Source organism: Microchirus variegatus, assembly GCF_963457635.1.
Source record: "Microchirus variegatus genome assembly, chromosome: 6".
NCBI lineage: Eukaryota > Metazoa > Chordata > Actinopteri > Pleuronectiformes > Soleidae > Microchirus > Microchirus variegatus.
In genome coordinates, this window is record NC_139807.1 from 19,328,493 (window position 1) to 19,346,453 (window position 17,961).

Genomic DNA, 17,961 nt, shown 5'->3' on the forward strand with positions numbered 1-17,961 from the left:
AACTGGGAAAGTCAAACAGCTGACGAGATGTCACCTCATGAACTCTCTCCTCGCTTTCACACACTCAGAAACGTCCACGTTGGCGATCTGACACACACTCTGCCTCTCAACCATTCTCTTTTTTTCTCCCTTCCACACACACACACACAATGTAAGGATCTCTCGTCAGTTGCTCGTCAAGCTCAACGACACACAACGCAGTCCAAACAACTGCGCTGTTGCTTTTCAAAGACCCACAACTGGATCATGTCATGTGAGCATTACAGTGGCTGCAGGCCTTCTCTTCATCCATGAGTCATGGTAAGAGCTAACAGTAAATCTATGGGATTTCTGTCAAGTGTGAACACATTCCTCTTAAATTAGTTATTCATTTAGCCTGCAGCAGCCGGAGGTTAAAAGAACGTGTGTGGCGCAATAAAACGTAGCTTTAACAGTTATTTCCCTGTAGCGATACCTGTACGCTGTGCATGCCCATACCTGGGACTCACGTATACCTGTTGTGACTGGTCATGCTGGGATTTATGGGGAGCATGTTTGACCTGAGGAATTGTCCTGTGTTCTAACAGAGATGTACACACGCATGAGTGCACAAATACACACACACACACATTCTTACATGTGCCTGTACATTATATATACACACTCATTCTTTACAAGCCAACAGTAGCGAAACAGGAGAAGATAGGCCTCTCTGTGTGCAACTGACAGAGTGAATTACACGGTGAGCTAAAACACTAGTTTCCTGTAGCACTGGATGGCTTTCAGATGGATTTTCACTGAATCTTGTACAAACAGTGAGTCAATATTCGGGTAATGGCCAATCGCTGAGGAAGAACAATCCTCAAGTCATTTGTGGAGAAAATGTGTTTGGGGCACTTTGCACCACAGTTTGTCACCCAGCCATAACAAAGGCACGCTGCCAATAGGTTTCATTTTTGGGGCTTCACATTTGCACCGCATGCACATATGTGAATATTTCTGAGGCCTTACAATGTGCAGCGACTCAATATTCCTCATCACAGACAGGCTTTGGAGGGGAAAAAAAGATATTCGACTGATGAAAAGCTGATAATTCTGTCTCTAACGATTCAAGAAGCCATGAAATCAATGACAAATTTGTGTTATGAGCAAACGTACAAGACAGTTTAATCCTTCAGCACTTTGCCTGTGATATTTATGTCTGTCGCCAGCACTTTCATTATCATAAAGCGTGTTTAATATTTCTCAGCTGTGTGAGAGGAGCGACACACTACAGATGATTGAGTGCACTAGATTTAGTGGCTCTGTCTGTCTCTCCTTCTCCTCCTCCAGCTGTGTCCACGTACTTCAGGGCCTACACACACGACAAAGTCGACCGGGAGACGGGGGGCAACAGCGAGGAGAAAGCGAGAGGGGAGGGTGGAACTGCGCAAGCACTGAGGACACAGTGCCAACCAGAGAGGCCCACCGTGCCTCAGTCCCATCTCTCCAGCTGAGGGCTTTGATTCGCCTGATTGTCTCCAATATTGAGACACACAATAAACACAACACTTGGCATCCATTTGCAATTCAAATCAGCCCCACTCAACTGGCCTGGACAACCCAGCTACAGCCCTCTGGGATATCACTCATCTGACTGCAAAATAATGACACAATCATCGCCATGGCTACGCTTCTACTACAACCCGAGCAGCAACGCAGCGAGGATATTAATACGCAGGAGTCCTCCGAGGACTAAATGAATTAGCCAGGAGATTAGTTAGACTCCAGGTTAATGAATGTGCCACGCAGGCAACTTCTCTCGTCTAACATTTGGGGAGCGTTCACACTCCCTCCCCCAAGAAATCACTAGTGGCAAATAGACAAGCGAGCATGTCCACACCTGCTTCTGCAGGACATGCTGCAACAGGAATTCAATAAACTATCTTCTTCCAATGTGAAAGGAGGCTATGTAAACTCTGGTTGATGGTTTCTCGATAAGGCAGTAAGTTGCAAAATTTCAGCACTATCAGATCCTGATATGCAGTAATGCTTGGATGAACCAGCATGCAGACTGTGACTGTTATCCACCATAGAAAATTGCGCTTATCTTTAAGTCTGTGTAATAGTTTTTAGTCTGTATGTTAAGAATCGTAATTCAAGGCAGTTTAAGACGTTTGAGATAAGAACAAGGATAAGAGGTTTTATCTTGAACAAACCGTCCCAAAACCGCACATCTGTGAATTATACAAAGCCATCTGTTGGTTTTTTTCCTGTGCTGCTTTCAGTGACTTGACAACATGATGGTAATAGATGCCTCCAGATAAATGAGAGCAAAGTGACATGCAATCATCCGCGTTTTAGGAGCCTTGATGTATTTGCCTTAACAGTCACATGGAAGATGAGAAACTGAAATCTATCTCAGGAAAATAACAGCCACGGCTTATCAAACGGGCAATTTGACTTGCAAATCATTCAAATGAATCATAACAACGGTCGTGCCCTTGTTTTCAGGTGAGCCCACAATCACGCCTGCACGTACACATTCGAGTGTGAGTTGATACTTCCACAGACGCGTGATTGACAGCCTGTCAGTGAAAGAAATGTCATTATCTGGGCTGATGTCTGCGAGCTGTGACCAGGGGCAGGGTCACATCACTAGTGGAGAGTTGACACTCTGAGGACAGGAAACATTACTTTCTGATATCTCTCCAGAGGGGAAACACTCTTGTCGCAATATGCAATGCTACTGTTCGACCTCATTTAGAGGTTACATCAGGGTGTACAACACATTCATGTAAGTGTGTGTGTATATGTGGGGCCCTAACATGAGAATGATATCATGGTATGACAAAAGCCGTGTTGTTGTTTTTTAACCAGGAGCTATTTTCTTTAAAACAACAAAGTGTGGGCTTTTTCTCTTTGTTCTAAAGGCCGTGACGAGGAGGGTTCTGGCAAACCTCTCCCTTCCCTGTCCTTAGCCTTTGACTTTTTCTGTGTAACAACAATAAAGGGGCTTTAGTTGAGTGTCCTGCAGTCGATCTGTTAGGACGCTGATAAGAGAAGCTGATGGATAGGTTTAATCAACCAAGCCCAGGGATCAAGACCAAAGGACAGATCAATCAAAGGCTGTGTGGTTTATGAAAAGAACAGTGTTTCAGTGTCATAAGGGCCTCAGCCGACTCTTTTTCTTTTCTGACAGAAGACAAAAATATTAGCACAGTAAGCTAAATATAAAACAAACAGAACACTAAGCTAGAGAAAGTATATTAAGCAGCTGGAGAGAAAATTATACTAATAATGTGACTAAAATAATAAGGGTTATAGGTTACAGTGGGAAAAAAATGTACAGGCATGAAAAAGACATCTGTAATCAGTAGACGGAGACTATTAAACTCCAGCTGCAACTCTGTAACAAAGCATGAATCTAAATGTCCCTGTGCTCTAACACACTAAATACCTTCTGACACAAACTGAAATATAACTCCAGCTAAACCCCGTATAAAACATTACAAAAATTTAACCCAAAACAAAACCCGCATTGGACTAAAAACTGTGCTCAACAGAGAACTTTTTACGCCAAACAAACAATAGATCTGCACAGACGAGAGCACGGGACGCTGTTCAGTCCGGGGCACGGTGTATTTAATACACGCACTGCTTTGCTTTTCTGCTTGCGTTAAAAGCAGCTTCTTATCACACGATGTGATTGACAAGTCTATTCTCTGCTTACAATCTCAGCTCATGATTGTAGAAGACAGCTACACATGTCCCATCCAATGCAAGACAAATTAGTTGCTCTTTGGTTCCTCCCTAGGATGGGAGATCTTATCCAGGCGGACATGCTTAAGTTGTCAGTGGGTTTCTAAACCCCATATTGAACAGCATATTGACTGATGCGATCACAGAGACACACATCATTAGGCTCATTAACAGTGAATGTAAAGGGGGAGGATGAGTCTAACTGGTGTAGTGGAAGTCTGTGTCTCCGCTGATAAAACTCGCCTTTAACAAGCCAAGCGCGGGCAAGAGGCAGGCTGTCGGTATTAAAATGAAATATGTCTGTGTGTGTGTGATGTGTGTGTTTGTGTGTGATGTGTGTGCTAATAAATTGCTTGTTTGACATGATGCTATTTTCATTCACACAGTTTGCTCTGTGATAACCGGGGCGGATTGTGGCCTCGTAAAGACGCTCCATGTGTTGTTTTAGGAAGCCATTACAAACTGGGCCGTCTCCATTACAAGGGCTATCTGATCATTATTACCGCCATCTGTAAGGCACACTCAGACCTTAATCTGCCCAAGCCAACCACAGCTGACTCCCGAGCTAGTGAGTACACACACATCCACACTACCTTCCGCTGTGTGATATATGCATGCAAGTGTGTGTGTGTGTGTGTATATCAAAACGTGACACAGCAGCTGTTCCCTCATCACATTGCGGCTTTCGGGTCAACACGTTTCAGTCCAGCCTACTTAAGCAACGCGGAGAGGAGCAGCACAGTCCTGCTGCAGCCACAGACTTGCAAAACTCTCTCTGTCTTTGTGTACGGCTGGACCCCGACATCCGTGCACTGCAATGCAATCGCAATCTCCCAGCCAGAGCTGCCCGCACCCTTCAAAGGCTCGTCACAGGACGCACATCTAATGCAGAGAGAAGGCCGGTTAAAGCCCCAGCCAGGCACACTGCTTTGAAGGGAATTCTCCAGCCAATCCGTTAGGAGCCAAATCATTTCCCTTGCCGCTACCATTCCATTGTGTGAGCGGTGCACCAGGCGGTTCTATTTGGTGGCCGCATGCGGGGCGCCTTCAAGGATCACGCCACTCCATTCCAGAGAAGGGCCACGACAGGAAATGAGACTGCCCCAGATGAACAAGGGGCTCCGGGATGATAAATATATTCATGCATTCATGTATATTTCAAATAAGAATTTGACTCAGCCCCGCATACTGCACATGCAAGATTCTGACTATGAGATTCCTGACATGCACGGGGTGCTACAATCAGAAGTGTATAAATAAATCAGAAAATGCTGCAAACAGAGCTACTAAAAGCAGAAACACGGGGCTCGGGCCTGGCGCGCCGAAAGGACTCACAGAGATTTGTCTCCAAAAGCAAAGCTTTCATCTCCGAGACAGGAGAGGAAAAGAGAGGAGTGATGTGGTGGAGGTGGTGGCTGTCATGTTTCACAGCGGGGAGGTTGAGAGACAGATGAGGAGAATAGCTAAAAGTAGTTAAAGTTTTTAGTACAAGGGCAGAAGTGGAAGATGAGACAACGGAGCACAGGCCAGCGTGGCACATTAGGCTTAGTGTGTTAAAATCACAGTGTGAAGTATAATATTACGGAGCTTTTAGAAGGAAAACCTGGCATGGTTACTCATTAAATTGAGTCGACGCAAAGCCTTCGGTCTCATTTTCTACAGAGTTCATAAAGAGAGCCGAGAAGTTTAGGATATTGTGTTTGCTTTAGCAGACTCTCGCTCCTATTTCTAATATTGGAGAGATGAGAGGCTTCCATGCCCAAGCACATCATGGGGGAGAATAAACACACACATCTGATGGGAAACATGTGTGTGGTAGATGAAACGGCCTCCCTCATATGAATAGGATGAAATATAGACCTGTGTCCTGCCGCGTTCAAATCACGGCCGCGAGAACGTGGCGTGGAGGGGAAATGGCAGACCCCCAACAGGCTGTCTCACTCAACACACACAAGCTGCCAATATGGCCATTCTGCAGTGGATTCATGTGGAGGCCAGAGTCTGACAGTGACATCTCCATTCACTTCTTTTTTTCTAGCCCAACATGCATGGACACACACAAACACACACACACTCACAGAGAGCCACAGGCCATGGGAGGAGGATCAGTGTGGGGGCATAAAAAAAAGCTTTTCTCCCTGCCGTGGGTCTCTGTGGGGTTTAGCATGGCATTATGGAAAGATTAGACTTTAGAGAGCTCTACTATCTGATGTCATTGTTGGTTTTACGTTTGTCTGGATGGCTTGTGGAACTCTGACCTGATGGCAGACTCATTTCACTCAGAACAAAATGCCCGGGGTTGCACTTGTGATTGATTGCAGGTTCCTATTGTGTCTGTCTGGTATGGCTCTATTGGAAGAAGAATTAGTCAGACAAAAACTCGTGGAAACTGCAGCACATCTGACTCCATCAATCAAGTCAGCAATCAAAATAATTCAATTAAGAGACAGAAATCCCGCTGGCTTACGAGTCCCTGCTCCAATAGCCTAGAGAAAAACTCAATTTACTGGCAATCCATACATGATAGCATTAACTCTACTTTAAGGCTCAAATCTTTTTCCATTACTTACATTTTCAAAATATCCAGGGAAATGTAAAGGAAATAGCTGACTTATAACTTCTAAATGGGGACATGACAACTCGGAAGAGATTAAATAAACATGAGCTACTTAAAACACATGATGACATTGCAGACAGGCTGACCATAAAACTAATTTATAACTTGTTTAGAAGAGGACTTGTTTGCACAACACATAAAAATATTTTTTATGGATGAAGTAAACGTCAAGAGTTGCAGGATTGCTGAGAAACTAGGAAGGGGGAGGGGGGGTGTGCTGAATATGTGTGTAATTGTCTTTTTCCCCCTGTTTCCGAGGTGTGAAAGGGAATGCAGGGTTGCACTGGGGCGTCCCAGGGAGAGGCGATTGAAGCGTCACTCACAGCTGCCACACAGAGCCGCGGCGCACAGCAAATCCCAGGCCCGGCCCTCTCAGACAGAGTGGCCCGGGGACGAGCCTGGAAGCTGCAGGAATCCCACAAGGCCTTTTCTTCCAGCTCCTCTCACCAGCACAAGGGGGACCGGGGTCATGCTGGGAGTTTGCATAGAAAGGGCCGAGCCAAGACTTGGCAGAATGGGTTAACGTAGGAATGCGTACACACTCACACACAAGCTAGAATGCATTTGGTGTTGTCGGTCTTGCCTGTGGGCAAGAAAAAATGAAGAAGGGGGAAGAAAAGAGAAAAGGCAAAAGCAAAACTCCAGTTAATATCCTAAAATGTGGGACACACACTCACAGAGGACAGCAAGCAAGGTATTGCTCAGACTAAATTACCGGAGAAACTAGTGGTTTTTGCTTGTGGAGCCTAATAGTGGTAAAGTCCTGGGGATTATACACTGTGCCATTTCCATGCTCCCCTAATAGTCTCCATGTCCTGCCTCTGTATGCCATAGATGGATTATGATGCTTTATAATTAACATGGGGGTGGGGGGGTGCTGTCACAGACCGCCTGTCTGCCACGCTGACACACTTACGGGGGGCATCCCTTGGGAAAAGGAGGCTCCTGCCATACTATTCCATTACTTTATCATTCTATCATTCTATTATCCTACCACTCCATTCAATTACACTGTCACTCCATTAGTGTACTCGTAGGAGTGAACAAAGAGCTGAATGATGCTCATCGATGATGTGTTCAGGGATGATTGGGTTTGGTCGTGCTTCATTTAGTATCTGTGTGTAAAATATATGTATTTCTCACCAAAGTAAATCTCACTTTATGGAAGCTGAAACTGTTACCAGTTTCTATTCTACTCTATTCTGTTCTGTTCTTATATTTTATTATATTAAGTGAAGTTATATTGCTTTTGACCATTTTTAAATTATTTTAAATCAAGTCTTGAAATTTTGAATTTATTTATTTATATTTTTTATTTACTTATACTACCAGCCAGTGGCTGAGTTTTTATTAGAGTTACCCTAAGTTGGAATTGCTTTGGCTGTAAACTTTTGACAACTTGTTGAAATCTCCAGAAAGAATTATACTATTATTATTATTATTCTACAATTACTATTTCATTATTATTTTTATAATTACTATACTATACTCTATATATTTATATATGTGTGTGCGTGCGTGTGTGTGTATATATATATATATACATATATTACTGTATATACATATGATTTTTTCTTTATCAAAAACTATTTAACAGCTCCTGAAAAATGTAAGTCTACTTACAAAGCAAATTAGTCGTTGAGGTTAATTATTTCCAAACACACTTTTGTGATTAAGATTTTAGTTTAAAGTGTCTCAATAGACTTGTAAATTTACTAATAAAGTTGTTTTTGTTCTTTCTTTCCTACTTTCATTCTTTCTGTTTATTTTCCTTCTCTAAAAAAAGTTGTCTGTACTTGCATCATGGTTTACAGAGCAGGCTCAGTTTCTCAGTAAAACCACAACAGGACTCTAAGTCCTGTCCTATTCATTTTGTTGTCATTATTTGTTGAGATCCGTCATCCCCTTCCCCAAAGTCTTGGCATGCTAAATTCAAACTTTCCCACAAAAGTCTTTGGAGTGCCACAAACCAGGGGGGAAACAGATCCCTCGCCGCCTGTATGCCGGTGACAACTCATGACGTCTTAAAGGACTGGTAGTGCAGCTGGCTGTTAAGGTTGCCTGCACGCTGTTTGGGCCTGGAGACTGATGAGGGCTGCCTCTGCAGCACAGAGGGGTTCTCTGAGAAAGAGTTAAGTCTATATGGTCCGTCCGGAGGAGGAGGTTACGAGTTCCCGAGTTGGAGCCGTGGGGGTAATGGTTTTAGAGATGGCTGTCACACAGATCCGTTCCACTGTCCAACACCGCCACTGATCTCCACCAATCCAAGTCTGCTTTTCAGTCGCTCAACTTCTCTCTCCCTGTCCCCCTTTCTTCTTTTCTCCTTCTCTTTTCCCTTCGCACTGACACATGGAAGTAATCTGGAAGCTCTATGCAGGACTGAAAGGATGTGCGGTTGAGCCCAGGGCCGCGTTTCAACGCTCTACATTAGCTTCCTTTCCTCTCCTGTTTAATCCCCTTATTTTCAACTGCTCTGCAAAAGAACTAAAATGGCAAACAAAAGGCAGACTTTGCCCATTCAACTTTTCCCCTCTTCCTGTAACTCTGCATCCCGACGTTTTCTCTGGATTCGGCTACGGCGCAGTTGAGGCGGGCGGCGTGTGGAAATCTTAAGGGAAGGTTTCCAGCACCAGCGAAGGCTGCATCTCTGCTTGGCAGAGCTGAAGCTGATGGGAACTTCCTGGTTGCTGCCTGCCAGGCCTGCGTCTAATGAAGCCCGCTCACTAACTGCCTGTGAGGCAGCCACTGTTCAGCCACTCCACGCTCGTTCACCACTCGGCCCTCGACACTTTCACAGGGGCACACTGGCACGCTCCAAACACTTCCTTAATGCTGCTCTGTGGCTGAACAAAGAACAATAGCACACCGACATGCACTCTCAAGCACTCATTCACTCCCATAAGCCTATACTTGTCCCATTCACATGAGCTTTAATGTCCTTTAACTGCAGCAAGAAGAGAAACTAAGTTTAAAAAAAAACAGTACTTAAATGGATTTGTTTTATTTTTCAAATTGGTCCAGATACAGAAGACATTTCTAATACTGGTTTTTGGTTTGGTTTCTTTAGGTCTTAAGTCTTCAAATATGTTGACTAATACAAAGTTTCGGCAGTTTGTCATATTTTAGTGACTCACCACAGACAAACTAATCCTATGTCTGTCACGCCTATGTGAGTGTCTCGTAACTCCAAACTCTGGTTGTCAAGATCAGTTGCCTATTCTATGGATATTGAGGATCGTTCATTCATTTTTTTTAAATTAGTTTTGGACAATTTATTATTATTATTATTTCTAAGAATTGCATGCATCCGACAAATACTCAATAACACAAACACATGGTTTTGTAAAATACCCTCACATTTAAATTGTTTTTGTCAGATTAATTACAAGCAATGAAATAAAAGACAATAAAAAAAATCCATTCTACTCTTTGGGTTTCTGTTTTATTTGTCGGATAATTAATTTCCTTTTAAACAAAACAAAGTTGTTACTCTCTGATAAAGTTTAAGAAAATATAATATATAACAACACTGAAAATGTGGCAATATAAAATATACCCTGATTTTTGTAATTTTGTTTTAGTCCAAATAGTTAATCAGTTAACTTATTTCCTCAAAACTCTGTACATACAAGTGGTTCAATACACTCGGCTGTGAATGTGGGGACTGTAAATGCCTTTTAAGGAAACTGAACTGTAACTCGGGGTCGTGAGGACCATTCTGGATGTCATGCAGCAAACATTTTAAATAATGCTAAAAATTAGTTGCAAGCCGTGGAATGAAGCTCGAAATTCATGAGCACCGCTGGTTAGACATAAAAACGAATGCAACAATAACACACAAAAAGGAACAATGATCAGTTTCCAGTGATGTGGCAGCCAAACCACCAGCAGATAAAGTGAGTCCATCTGGAGTAAAAAAAAAAAAAAAAAACTATGATGGAAAAACAAAAATGTTTCCCTGAAATACCCTACAGCTCTACAGCCCCTTCTCTGAGCCCAGGTGCCTCCGAAAGATAACCAAACGAAGAATCTGTTGTTACACACCGCTGAAACAACAGTCATGTAGGCACAGAAATGCACACACACATAAAAGCAAATGCAGCTGTCCTTATACTGAGACACAGAGAGCCCTCTGGAGCACCACGGGCCAGTTGCTTTCCAGAAGCATTTCTTGTTGGTTAGCCCTCGCTCTTTCTCTCTGAGTGGGGCTCCGGCTCTAAGTCTTCTCTGTGTGTAATGAGATCTGTATCAGAGGGAAACATGATCAGAGTCTGAAGGGGAGAGAAAGGGGGGAATCAGGGAGGCAAGGAAAGAGAAGGTGTATATTGCAGTGGGGTGAAAAAGGGGGGTAGGCGGCAGAGCGAGGGGCAGGGAAGAGACAAAATCCGGGCCTCTGACCCTCTCAGCAGTGACCCGGACTGCAGCGACCAGCACGGGGGAGTGCTCGGTGGACTCGCTGTGAGGAACCAAATCCTGTTTACAGTCTCACCTGGCTCTCACTCGACAGGTTGTGGCAGTTTCAAGTTTTGCAATTGCAGTTTGTTTTTCTAACCTCTGACTGAAATGAGTTTATTTGAGCGTCAGCATTATGGGTCTTTTGTAAATGTCACTTTGCAACGAGTCAACGTTTTCTCAGGGTTAGTGTTTGCTTTGAAAACAGCAGCTTATGAAAGTGAAGACACCGAAGGAGTTTCTGTTTTTCCTATTTTCTTTCATTTTTGCCCTTTAATTACACTGACTCAAAAACCTAATGATGAAAACAAAACCTACTAAACCTAATTTTAATGAGGCCGTCTGTGTACCTGCTCTTTTAATAGCAGACAAATAAAATGATGCTGCTTTTAGTTAAATGGTGTTTAAAAATAAACGTGCCACCCCATTATCTTAAAAGTTCAGGGTTGTTGTGTTTTTTTCCCCTTAAAATAATGCGACAGAAATTTGTTTTTCTATTCTGCTAAAAAACCACGGCGTTAATCAAAACCAGAGTAATCATCAAACTCACTGAGCCTTTAAACCATGCAAGCACATTATAAACCAAATCACTCAAGTGTTACAACTGTGAGCCAGGCAGCTGAGGTCAACACAGAGGGAAATAAAATGACTAAGTAAAAGCCCGAAGCAACAGAAGCTGCATTTGCCTTTTATCGACACAAACAGAAAACACCACTCTCTCTCTCTGTTTGGCTATTTTGTTGTTGTTTCGCAAAAATATGTGTCAAAATATTTCCAAGACTGGATGAAATGTGAGGGGTTCAATGTGAGTACAGCAGACTTCTGCCCATGTCGTGCCGTTCCCTTGCTGTGTGTCAGCGGGTTTCAGAGGTGCTGCTGGGTTTTCCAGCTTGTTCTCTCATCATCTTGTTTGTCTCCTGTGCTGCTGCTGCTGCTGCCGCGTACAGGCTACAGGTCATGAGGTAGATATTAGCTAAGGATGTGCAGGATCCGCCCATGCCAACCTTGTCAGATTATTGTGAAATTGGCATCACTGCAGCATTCCTGAGCACACTGCGTGAGTGTACACTATGTATGCAGTATGTGCCTGAACACTGTCGTGCTGGCTCCAGCCAAACTGATGGAACGTGATCAGTCATAACAAAGTGACATTTTCTGGCATAATCCCACTCAGCTAAATGAGAGCTAATCCGATTTGCTCTGATCAAATGTTGGACGGTTCTTTACCGAGCGGGGACGCTCACACATCTATCGTTCCTCTGCGCGGCTGCCCAACACACACACACACACACACACACACACACACACACACTCACACTCCTCCGACATTTCACTCATCCAGCCTCAAATTAAATATCAAAAAGGCCTCATACATCCTGAAGCGACGATGAAAACCTAGGAATGTTGCTTCTTTCCCCCCCCCCCTTTCTTCGCCTTCTTTTGCAGATGGCGTTAAAGCTGATGATGTATGTTGCCTGTTCAAGCATGCTGGGAGGAAATCAATTAAGCAAACCCCAGTTATTGATAACGCAGGAGCCGGAGTGATGGCATCTTCACATGGAAATCCATAACAGAGGGAACACTCAAGGGGACACACACATAAAGCCTGCAAACACACACACACACACACACACAGAGGGGCCCAAACCTGCTGGTTTCCTACAGTTTGTCTCATAACTCATGGCCTGTGGGGAGGCGCTGGTATTGTTATATTTTGTGTGTATGTGGTACAGTAAGCAAGCAGAGGGCCAGATTAATTTATTAGCTCAGGCTGCAGTGCTCCCCAAAGTGGGAACAGGAACTAAGACATCGTAAATCTAGATAAGTCACAAGATAGTGTACTGTACATTTCTGTAGGCCTCTCCCTCGCTCTCTCTCTGTTATCACAGTGGAGCAATATATATATATATAGACCCAACAAAAGAAAGATGGAGTTTAAGGCAACAAGCGGGGAAGACAGATGTTGACTGCAGTAAAAATATTCCTTTTTTATTGCCTATCAGACACTGAAAAACAGGTTTGTCTTTTGTTATTGCAAAGCCTGTGCACAGCAAGATAATTGTCTATTGTTTTCTAAGCGCAGAGCAGCAGGATAATTAGGTTGAGAGCGAACACTTTGCAGAGTGCATTATTGTTCCACTGTGAACTTTATGAAATATTCGGCCGGCGTGGGGATTTTTACAAGGAGCGAAGGGGAGGAACAGATGGAGAAATGATCTTTCAATCCCCCAAACCAGCGTGGTAAACTTCTTAGACATTCTCTGCAGGTGACATCATCAATCAATAACTGCCCCCCCCCTCCCTCCGTCTTCTTTTCATTTGTCTTCTCATGTCTGACACAAAGTGTGGAGTTTTTTTGTGTGCGAGGATAATGCTGTCTGTGGATGTGTGTGTGAGTCTGCATGCTGACGCTCATTGTTCCACTACCTCTGCAGTCGAATAAAAGCTGATGGGCCGTAGTCTCACCATTAGGAACCAGGCCACACACACATGCACACACGTATCTACCTCCACTCCAGTGAACATGGTGGCAATATTCATACTCACTGGCTGCACAACGAGCTCCAATGACATCTGACATTTAGGGGATAAATCATGGATTCACTTGAATGAGTAAGTTCTAGTTATAAGCTGGTGGAGCTATATTCTCCATTTCCCCCTCGCCCCTGGGAGCTCAAATGAAGGTCAGCTTCGCAGCTCAAACCACACAGAAACACTCCTCCCCTCTCTCTTTTTTAGTTTGTTTTTCCCTCATGTATGCTTTCCAACATCATGCAAATGTGGGAGTCAAGTCTAAGTGGGTGATAATTGTTACCAGAGAGTGTTTTATTATCAGCAGTCTGGGCTCACTCTGCTCTTTTTGATGGGAACAATATAACTGTTCAGAAAGATGCCCGGCTCCGGCTGCTTGCCTTTGACAAACTTTGATTTGATGTTGAGAAATTAGGGTTGGGTCATGGCCAGGGCAATTATGAACATTTAATCATTTGTTTCTCCCCCAAGCATTTGCTTCTCTGATCTGTGAAATCATCTTATCACGTGGTTTGTGATTTTTCTATGGAGAAAGTGAAAAGAAACTTGGAGGGCTGGGAGCCAGTGTGGCCTGGCCCTGTGTGAGGCCAGACTTTATCCATGTTATAGGACGCGTGGAACCCCCAGGTTTATTTGTTTGGCTTTTTAATATTTCACCTGCCTTTTCTCTTTCATTTCTTACTCAACAAATGACATCACGCACAAGGTTAATTTTAAGGAAGTGGACAAACTCTGAAACTCTCAGATATGAAGCAGCTAAGCTCTTCAGCCTGGTAATACACAGGTGCATGAAACAGAGTCCTAAATTGCGAGAACTAACCTTTTATTATAGTGGATTAGTTGTGGAATATTGTATATTGTGTAAGCCTGTGCCTGCTGTGTTTCTTTGGTGCTGGGAATTTCCCCCACTGAGAATTAAATCAGCACAAACCTCTGCGGTGCAGGAATAACAATTCAAACTAAAATAAATTGTGTTCTTTTTGAGATAATTGCCATATCTAACGGAACATTTAACTCAACTTGCACACAATGGCAACTTTTTTTCCTCCAGTATTAATGTTAGTCCTCCATTACGCACGCACGCACGCAGAACACTCGCCCAGCGCGTTTGGCATATGCTTGTATAAACGAAATACGAGACTTACTTGGGATTCTGTGAGCTCCAAATTATAGTCTCCATCGTTTTCGCAGAAGGCAACGCGGACCTGCAGATTAAAATAAAGATCCAGAGGTAATACTTCCAACAAGCGGGTCCCGCCATTCTGCTAAATTGTACAGACAGTGAGCCGAGAACTCTGAGCGAGAGTCGCGCGGTGCGCGTGGCAGCCTTTATCTGTGGTTCGCCCGGTGGGAAGGTGAGAAACGATCAGTCGGGAGCATGTGAGGTCGATGTCAGATACATGTCCTTCTGTGCGACTTCTTCATAAAACGCTCCAAAGCAGCAGCGTGGATTGTGGAGTGTGATGTGAGGGGACAATCGGCTCCGGAGTGTCCTGGTTGACCTGTGGCTGCTGCTGCTGCTGCTGCTTCTCTCTCGGCGATACGATCTGGTTGGTGTTTGTGGCAAAACAGATCTAACCAGTCATACAGTGTTTTTTTTGTTGTTGAAGAAACGATGTGGTGGATGGTGATGCGGCTGAAGCGTCTTTGTCACAGCTCCCCCGCTGCTGCTGCTGCTGCTGCTACTGCTGCTGCGTCTGTACCTGTCGCTGTTTCTACCCTACACATGACCACATCCATCAGTCACAACTCCGCAGCACGCTGGGAATCTCGAGGTCCACTTCATTCCAGTGTAATCTTTCACTCCACCTCCACCTCCTGCTGCTGCTGCTGCTATTCTTCCCTTCTATTGTAAATATTCCTCCCGGCTCTTAGTGCGCCCCAGCAGGACAGCTTCTCTAGTCCGACTCGGAGCCCGGTGCGTAAATATGTATGTGTGTGTATATAAACACACACACACCTTTGTCACAGTACGGAAACAAAATACCAAAAAAAAAAGTGCTGAGGGGAAATTTAGATCCTCTCAACAGTCTGATCCGTGGCTTTGAATCCGCTCGTCAACATTTCCACGCCGGTATAGCTTTGTTTAGGCGTGTGAAGAACTCACGGCGCTCCGGTGCGTGAGGCAGCTCCAGCTCAACTGTAACCCGAGCTGAGCGCAGCGCAGGAGGGGGAACAGCCCACAGTGTGAGCCGCGGCCAATCACAGCGCTCTGTCCGAACTTGGAAGCAGGAAGCAAAAACATTTATGGGGACGTGGAGGGAAAGAGAGGGGGGGTGTTATTGGGTTGACCCCCACATCTCCACTCACACCACCGCCACCACCAACACCCCGAGCCCCGGCCATCGACCCAAATTGAAATGGACTTTGGAGTTAGGCCTATTCGTCATACTGAAAGCTTTTGGTGAGTGTGATAGGCTGCTGGAGTCAAAGTGCTTACAGAAGCAAAAAGTGTCCCCTTTAAAGTCCACAACCTAAATGTCCCAGCAGACCCTGAACTAAACAATTATGCCATAACATTTTTATAGTTTAAGCCAGTGGAAATCTGTCCAAAGGGAGTTGTAATTATGTATGTGGTAGGTGGGATAATTGGATTTGTAATATTTTGGCTTTACAACTCTGCTACAATAACATTATGAGCCTTTCTAGATGTATATACACAGGTATATGGGCTATTCACAAACCCTGAAGGCTAACTGTATAGGATTACAGTACGTTATTTTAGTCCTTTCTTTTCCTTTTTTCCTCACTGAAGGGTATGATGATTAATGGTCTCTTTGGATCTCTTCCTAGTTGTCCCCCTCCTGGCATAATGAACTGCATGAGAACTTAGTCTCCAGTGTCAATAGACAATAGACGGTCGGTATCCTATAGTCATTGGGCCATTCATTCTTTGAGGAAGAAACGCTTGACACATAATTGATCATGTCCATGTCTGTGCCCCCTTTGTGTGTGTGTCAGAGAGAGAGAGCGAGAGATAGACAGAGAATGCTTCTCCCATAATTTTCTTGCATTTGTTCAATCAATGCCGCCCCCTAATGGTTGTAATGAGACCAACTCACATAATCTGAAAGGGGAGGATTTATTATAATTGGAAAAGGAGAGATAACAGACATTTAAATACATGTCTTTTGGCCCCTGGAATTATTTTTATTACATCCTGTTGTGGGTTGACAGCCCATAAATCTTTGTGAAACAATGAGCTCAACATCAGCTTCACACCCAAATGATAATGCGCTCTAATTGCCCGAGAGTATTTACGTGTGTGTAAGTTATAAGTTATAAGTGTGTGTGTGTGTGCGTGTGCGTGTGCGTGTGCGCGTGTGCATGTGCGCGTGTGTGTGTGTGTGTGTGTGTGTGTGTGATAGCAGGGGCCACTGAGTGCCATAGCTGCTTCAGGAGCCTGGCTACAGACAGACAGACCATCAGAATGTTGCCGTAGTAACAGCAAACATAAGCCAGTTGCCACAGGGATGGTATGTTCCTTCTGATGGCCAAGATGTATGGGATACCTGATACCTTAACGGCCAATCGGAAGGTCACAGATAGATACCTGATCTGCTGCGAGCCAATGAGACGCCTCCTGTGTACAAGTTTGACGGCTGCCACAGCTGTGGCCAAGGCTGACTGACCAACGTCTGCAGGACAATAATGGTGGACATACCAAGCTGTTGTTGTAACCGAATGATCAAATCGTGGTCTGGTATCAGCGGAATCAAAAACAACGTATTAGCCACGTATAATATTATACAGGCACTTGCCGTGGGAAGCAATAAAGTAAACATACCGACAATAAACGCCTACAGAGAAAAACCTCTTTATAAACAGGACAAGAGGATTATATAGAGGATTTGTAGCAGATAATGGACTGTCCACATCACTTTACAGAAACATAACAATTTAAAGCTGCTGGGTGGTGGTATCTGTTGTTGTTGGTGTTATTATTAGTATGCTGCCACCTTCATCTGAAAAACAGGCTCTGTCAAGCAACACTATTGGCACTTTTCCCACTACCCAGTTACAGCACAGCTCAACAAGGCACTTTTTTTTTTTGCTTTTCAATTAGAAATAGTACCTGGTACCTGGTATCTGGTACTACAGTACCTGCTCTGGCAGGGTTCCAAGCGAGCTGCGCTGATACTATGTGTTACGTCGACAGACAGCCTGCCACTGATTGGCAGAGTGAAGGCACTGGAAGAGGCATGAGCACCAGTCCTGTGAGCATCAGTTCACAGGACTTCCTAAAAACATGAGTCGCCGCATTCGCGAGCATCCTCTTCCACTGTATTTCAGTTCAGTGACTGTCAGATGGAGCCTGTGCTCCGGTCATGCAGGAAGCACTGAACAATCCTGTAAATAAATATTTCCATTAACTAATTCTAATGATTCAGTACAATGATAACAACTAGGGATGTAACGATACACTCAACTCACAACTCGATATGGTTCACGATTTTTTGTTCACGATACAATTTTTTTTTATCAAAATGAGCTACAGACAAATTACGAACTAATAAAATTATCTTTTAATCGTAGGAAAAAAATCTTAGAGGTGCTTTCTTTACAGAAAATACATGAAAAACATCTCCTTTCTTTAGAAACACGCCACATTATACTTCTCGGACTGCGTAATGCGTTGT

General features: G+C 44.0%; 1 protein-coding gene across 1 annotated transcript in view; it reads right to left on the reverse strand.

The window, feature by feature from the left end:
• Positions 1–14,582, reverse strand: part of efnb1 (ephrin-B1) — a gene marked incomplete at its 5' end in the record, with an annotated part of 54,921 nt that extends 40,339 nt beyond the window's left edge. The window contains one exon of the mRNA XM_083891323.1: positions 14,467–14,582. Within this exon, the coding sequence (XP_083747449.1) occupies positions 14,467–14,582 (116 nt within the window). The remainder of the gene's footprint in view (positions 1–14,466) is intronic.
• Between the last annotated feature and the right edge of the window lie 3,379 nt (positions 14,583–17,961).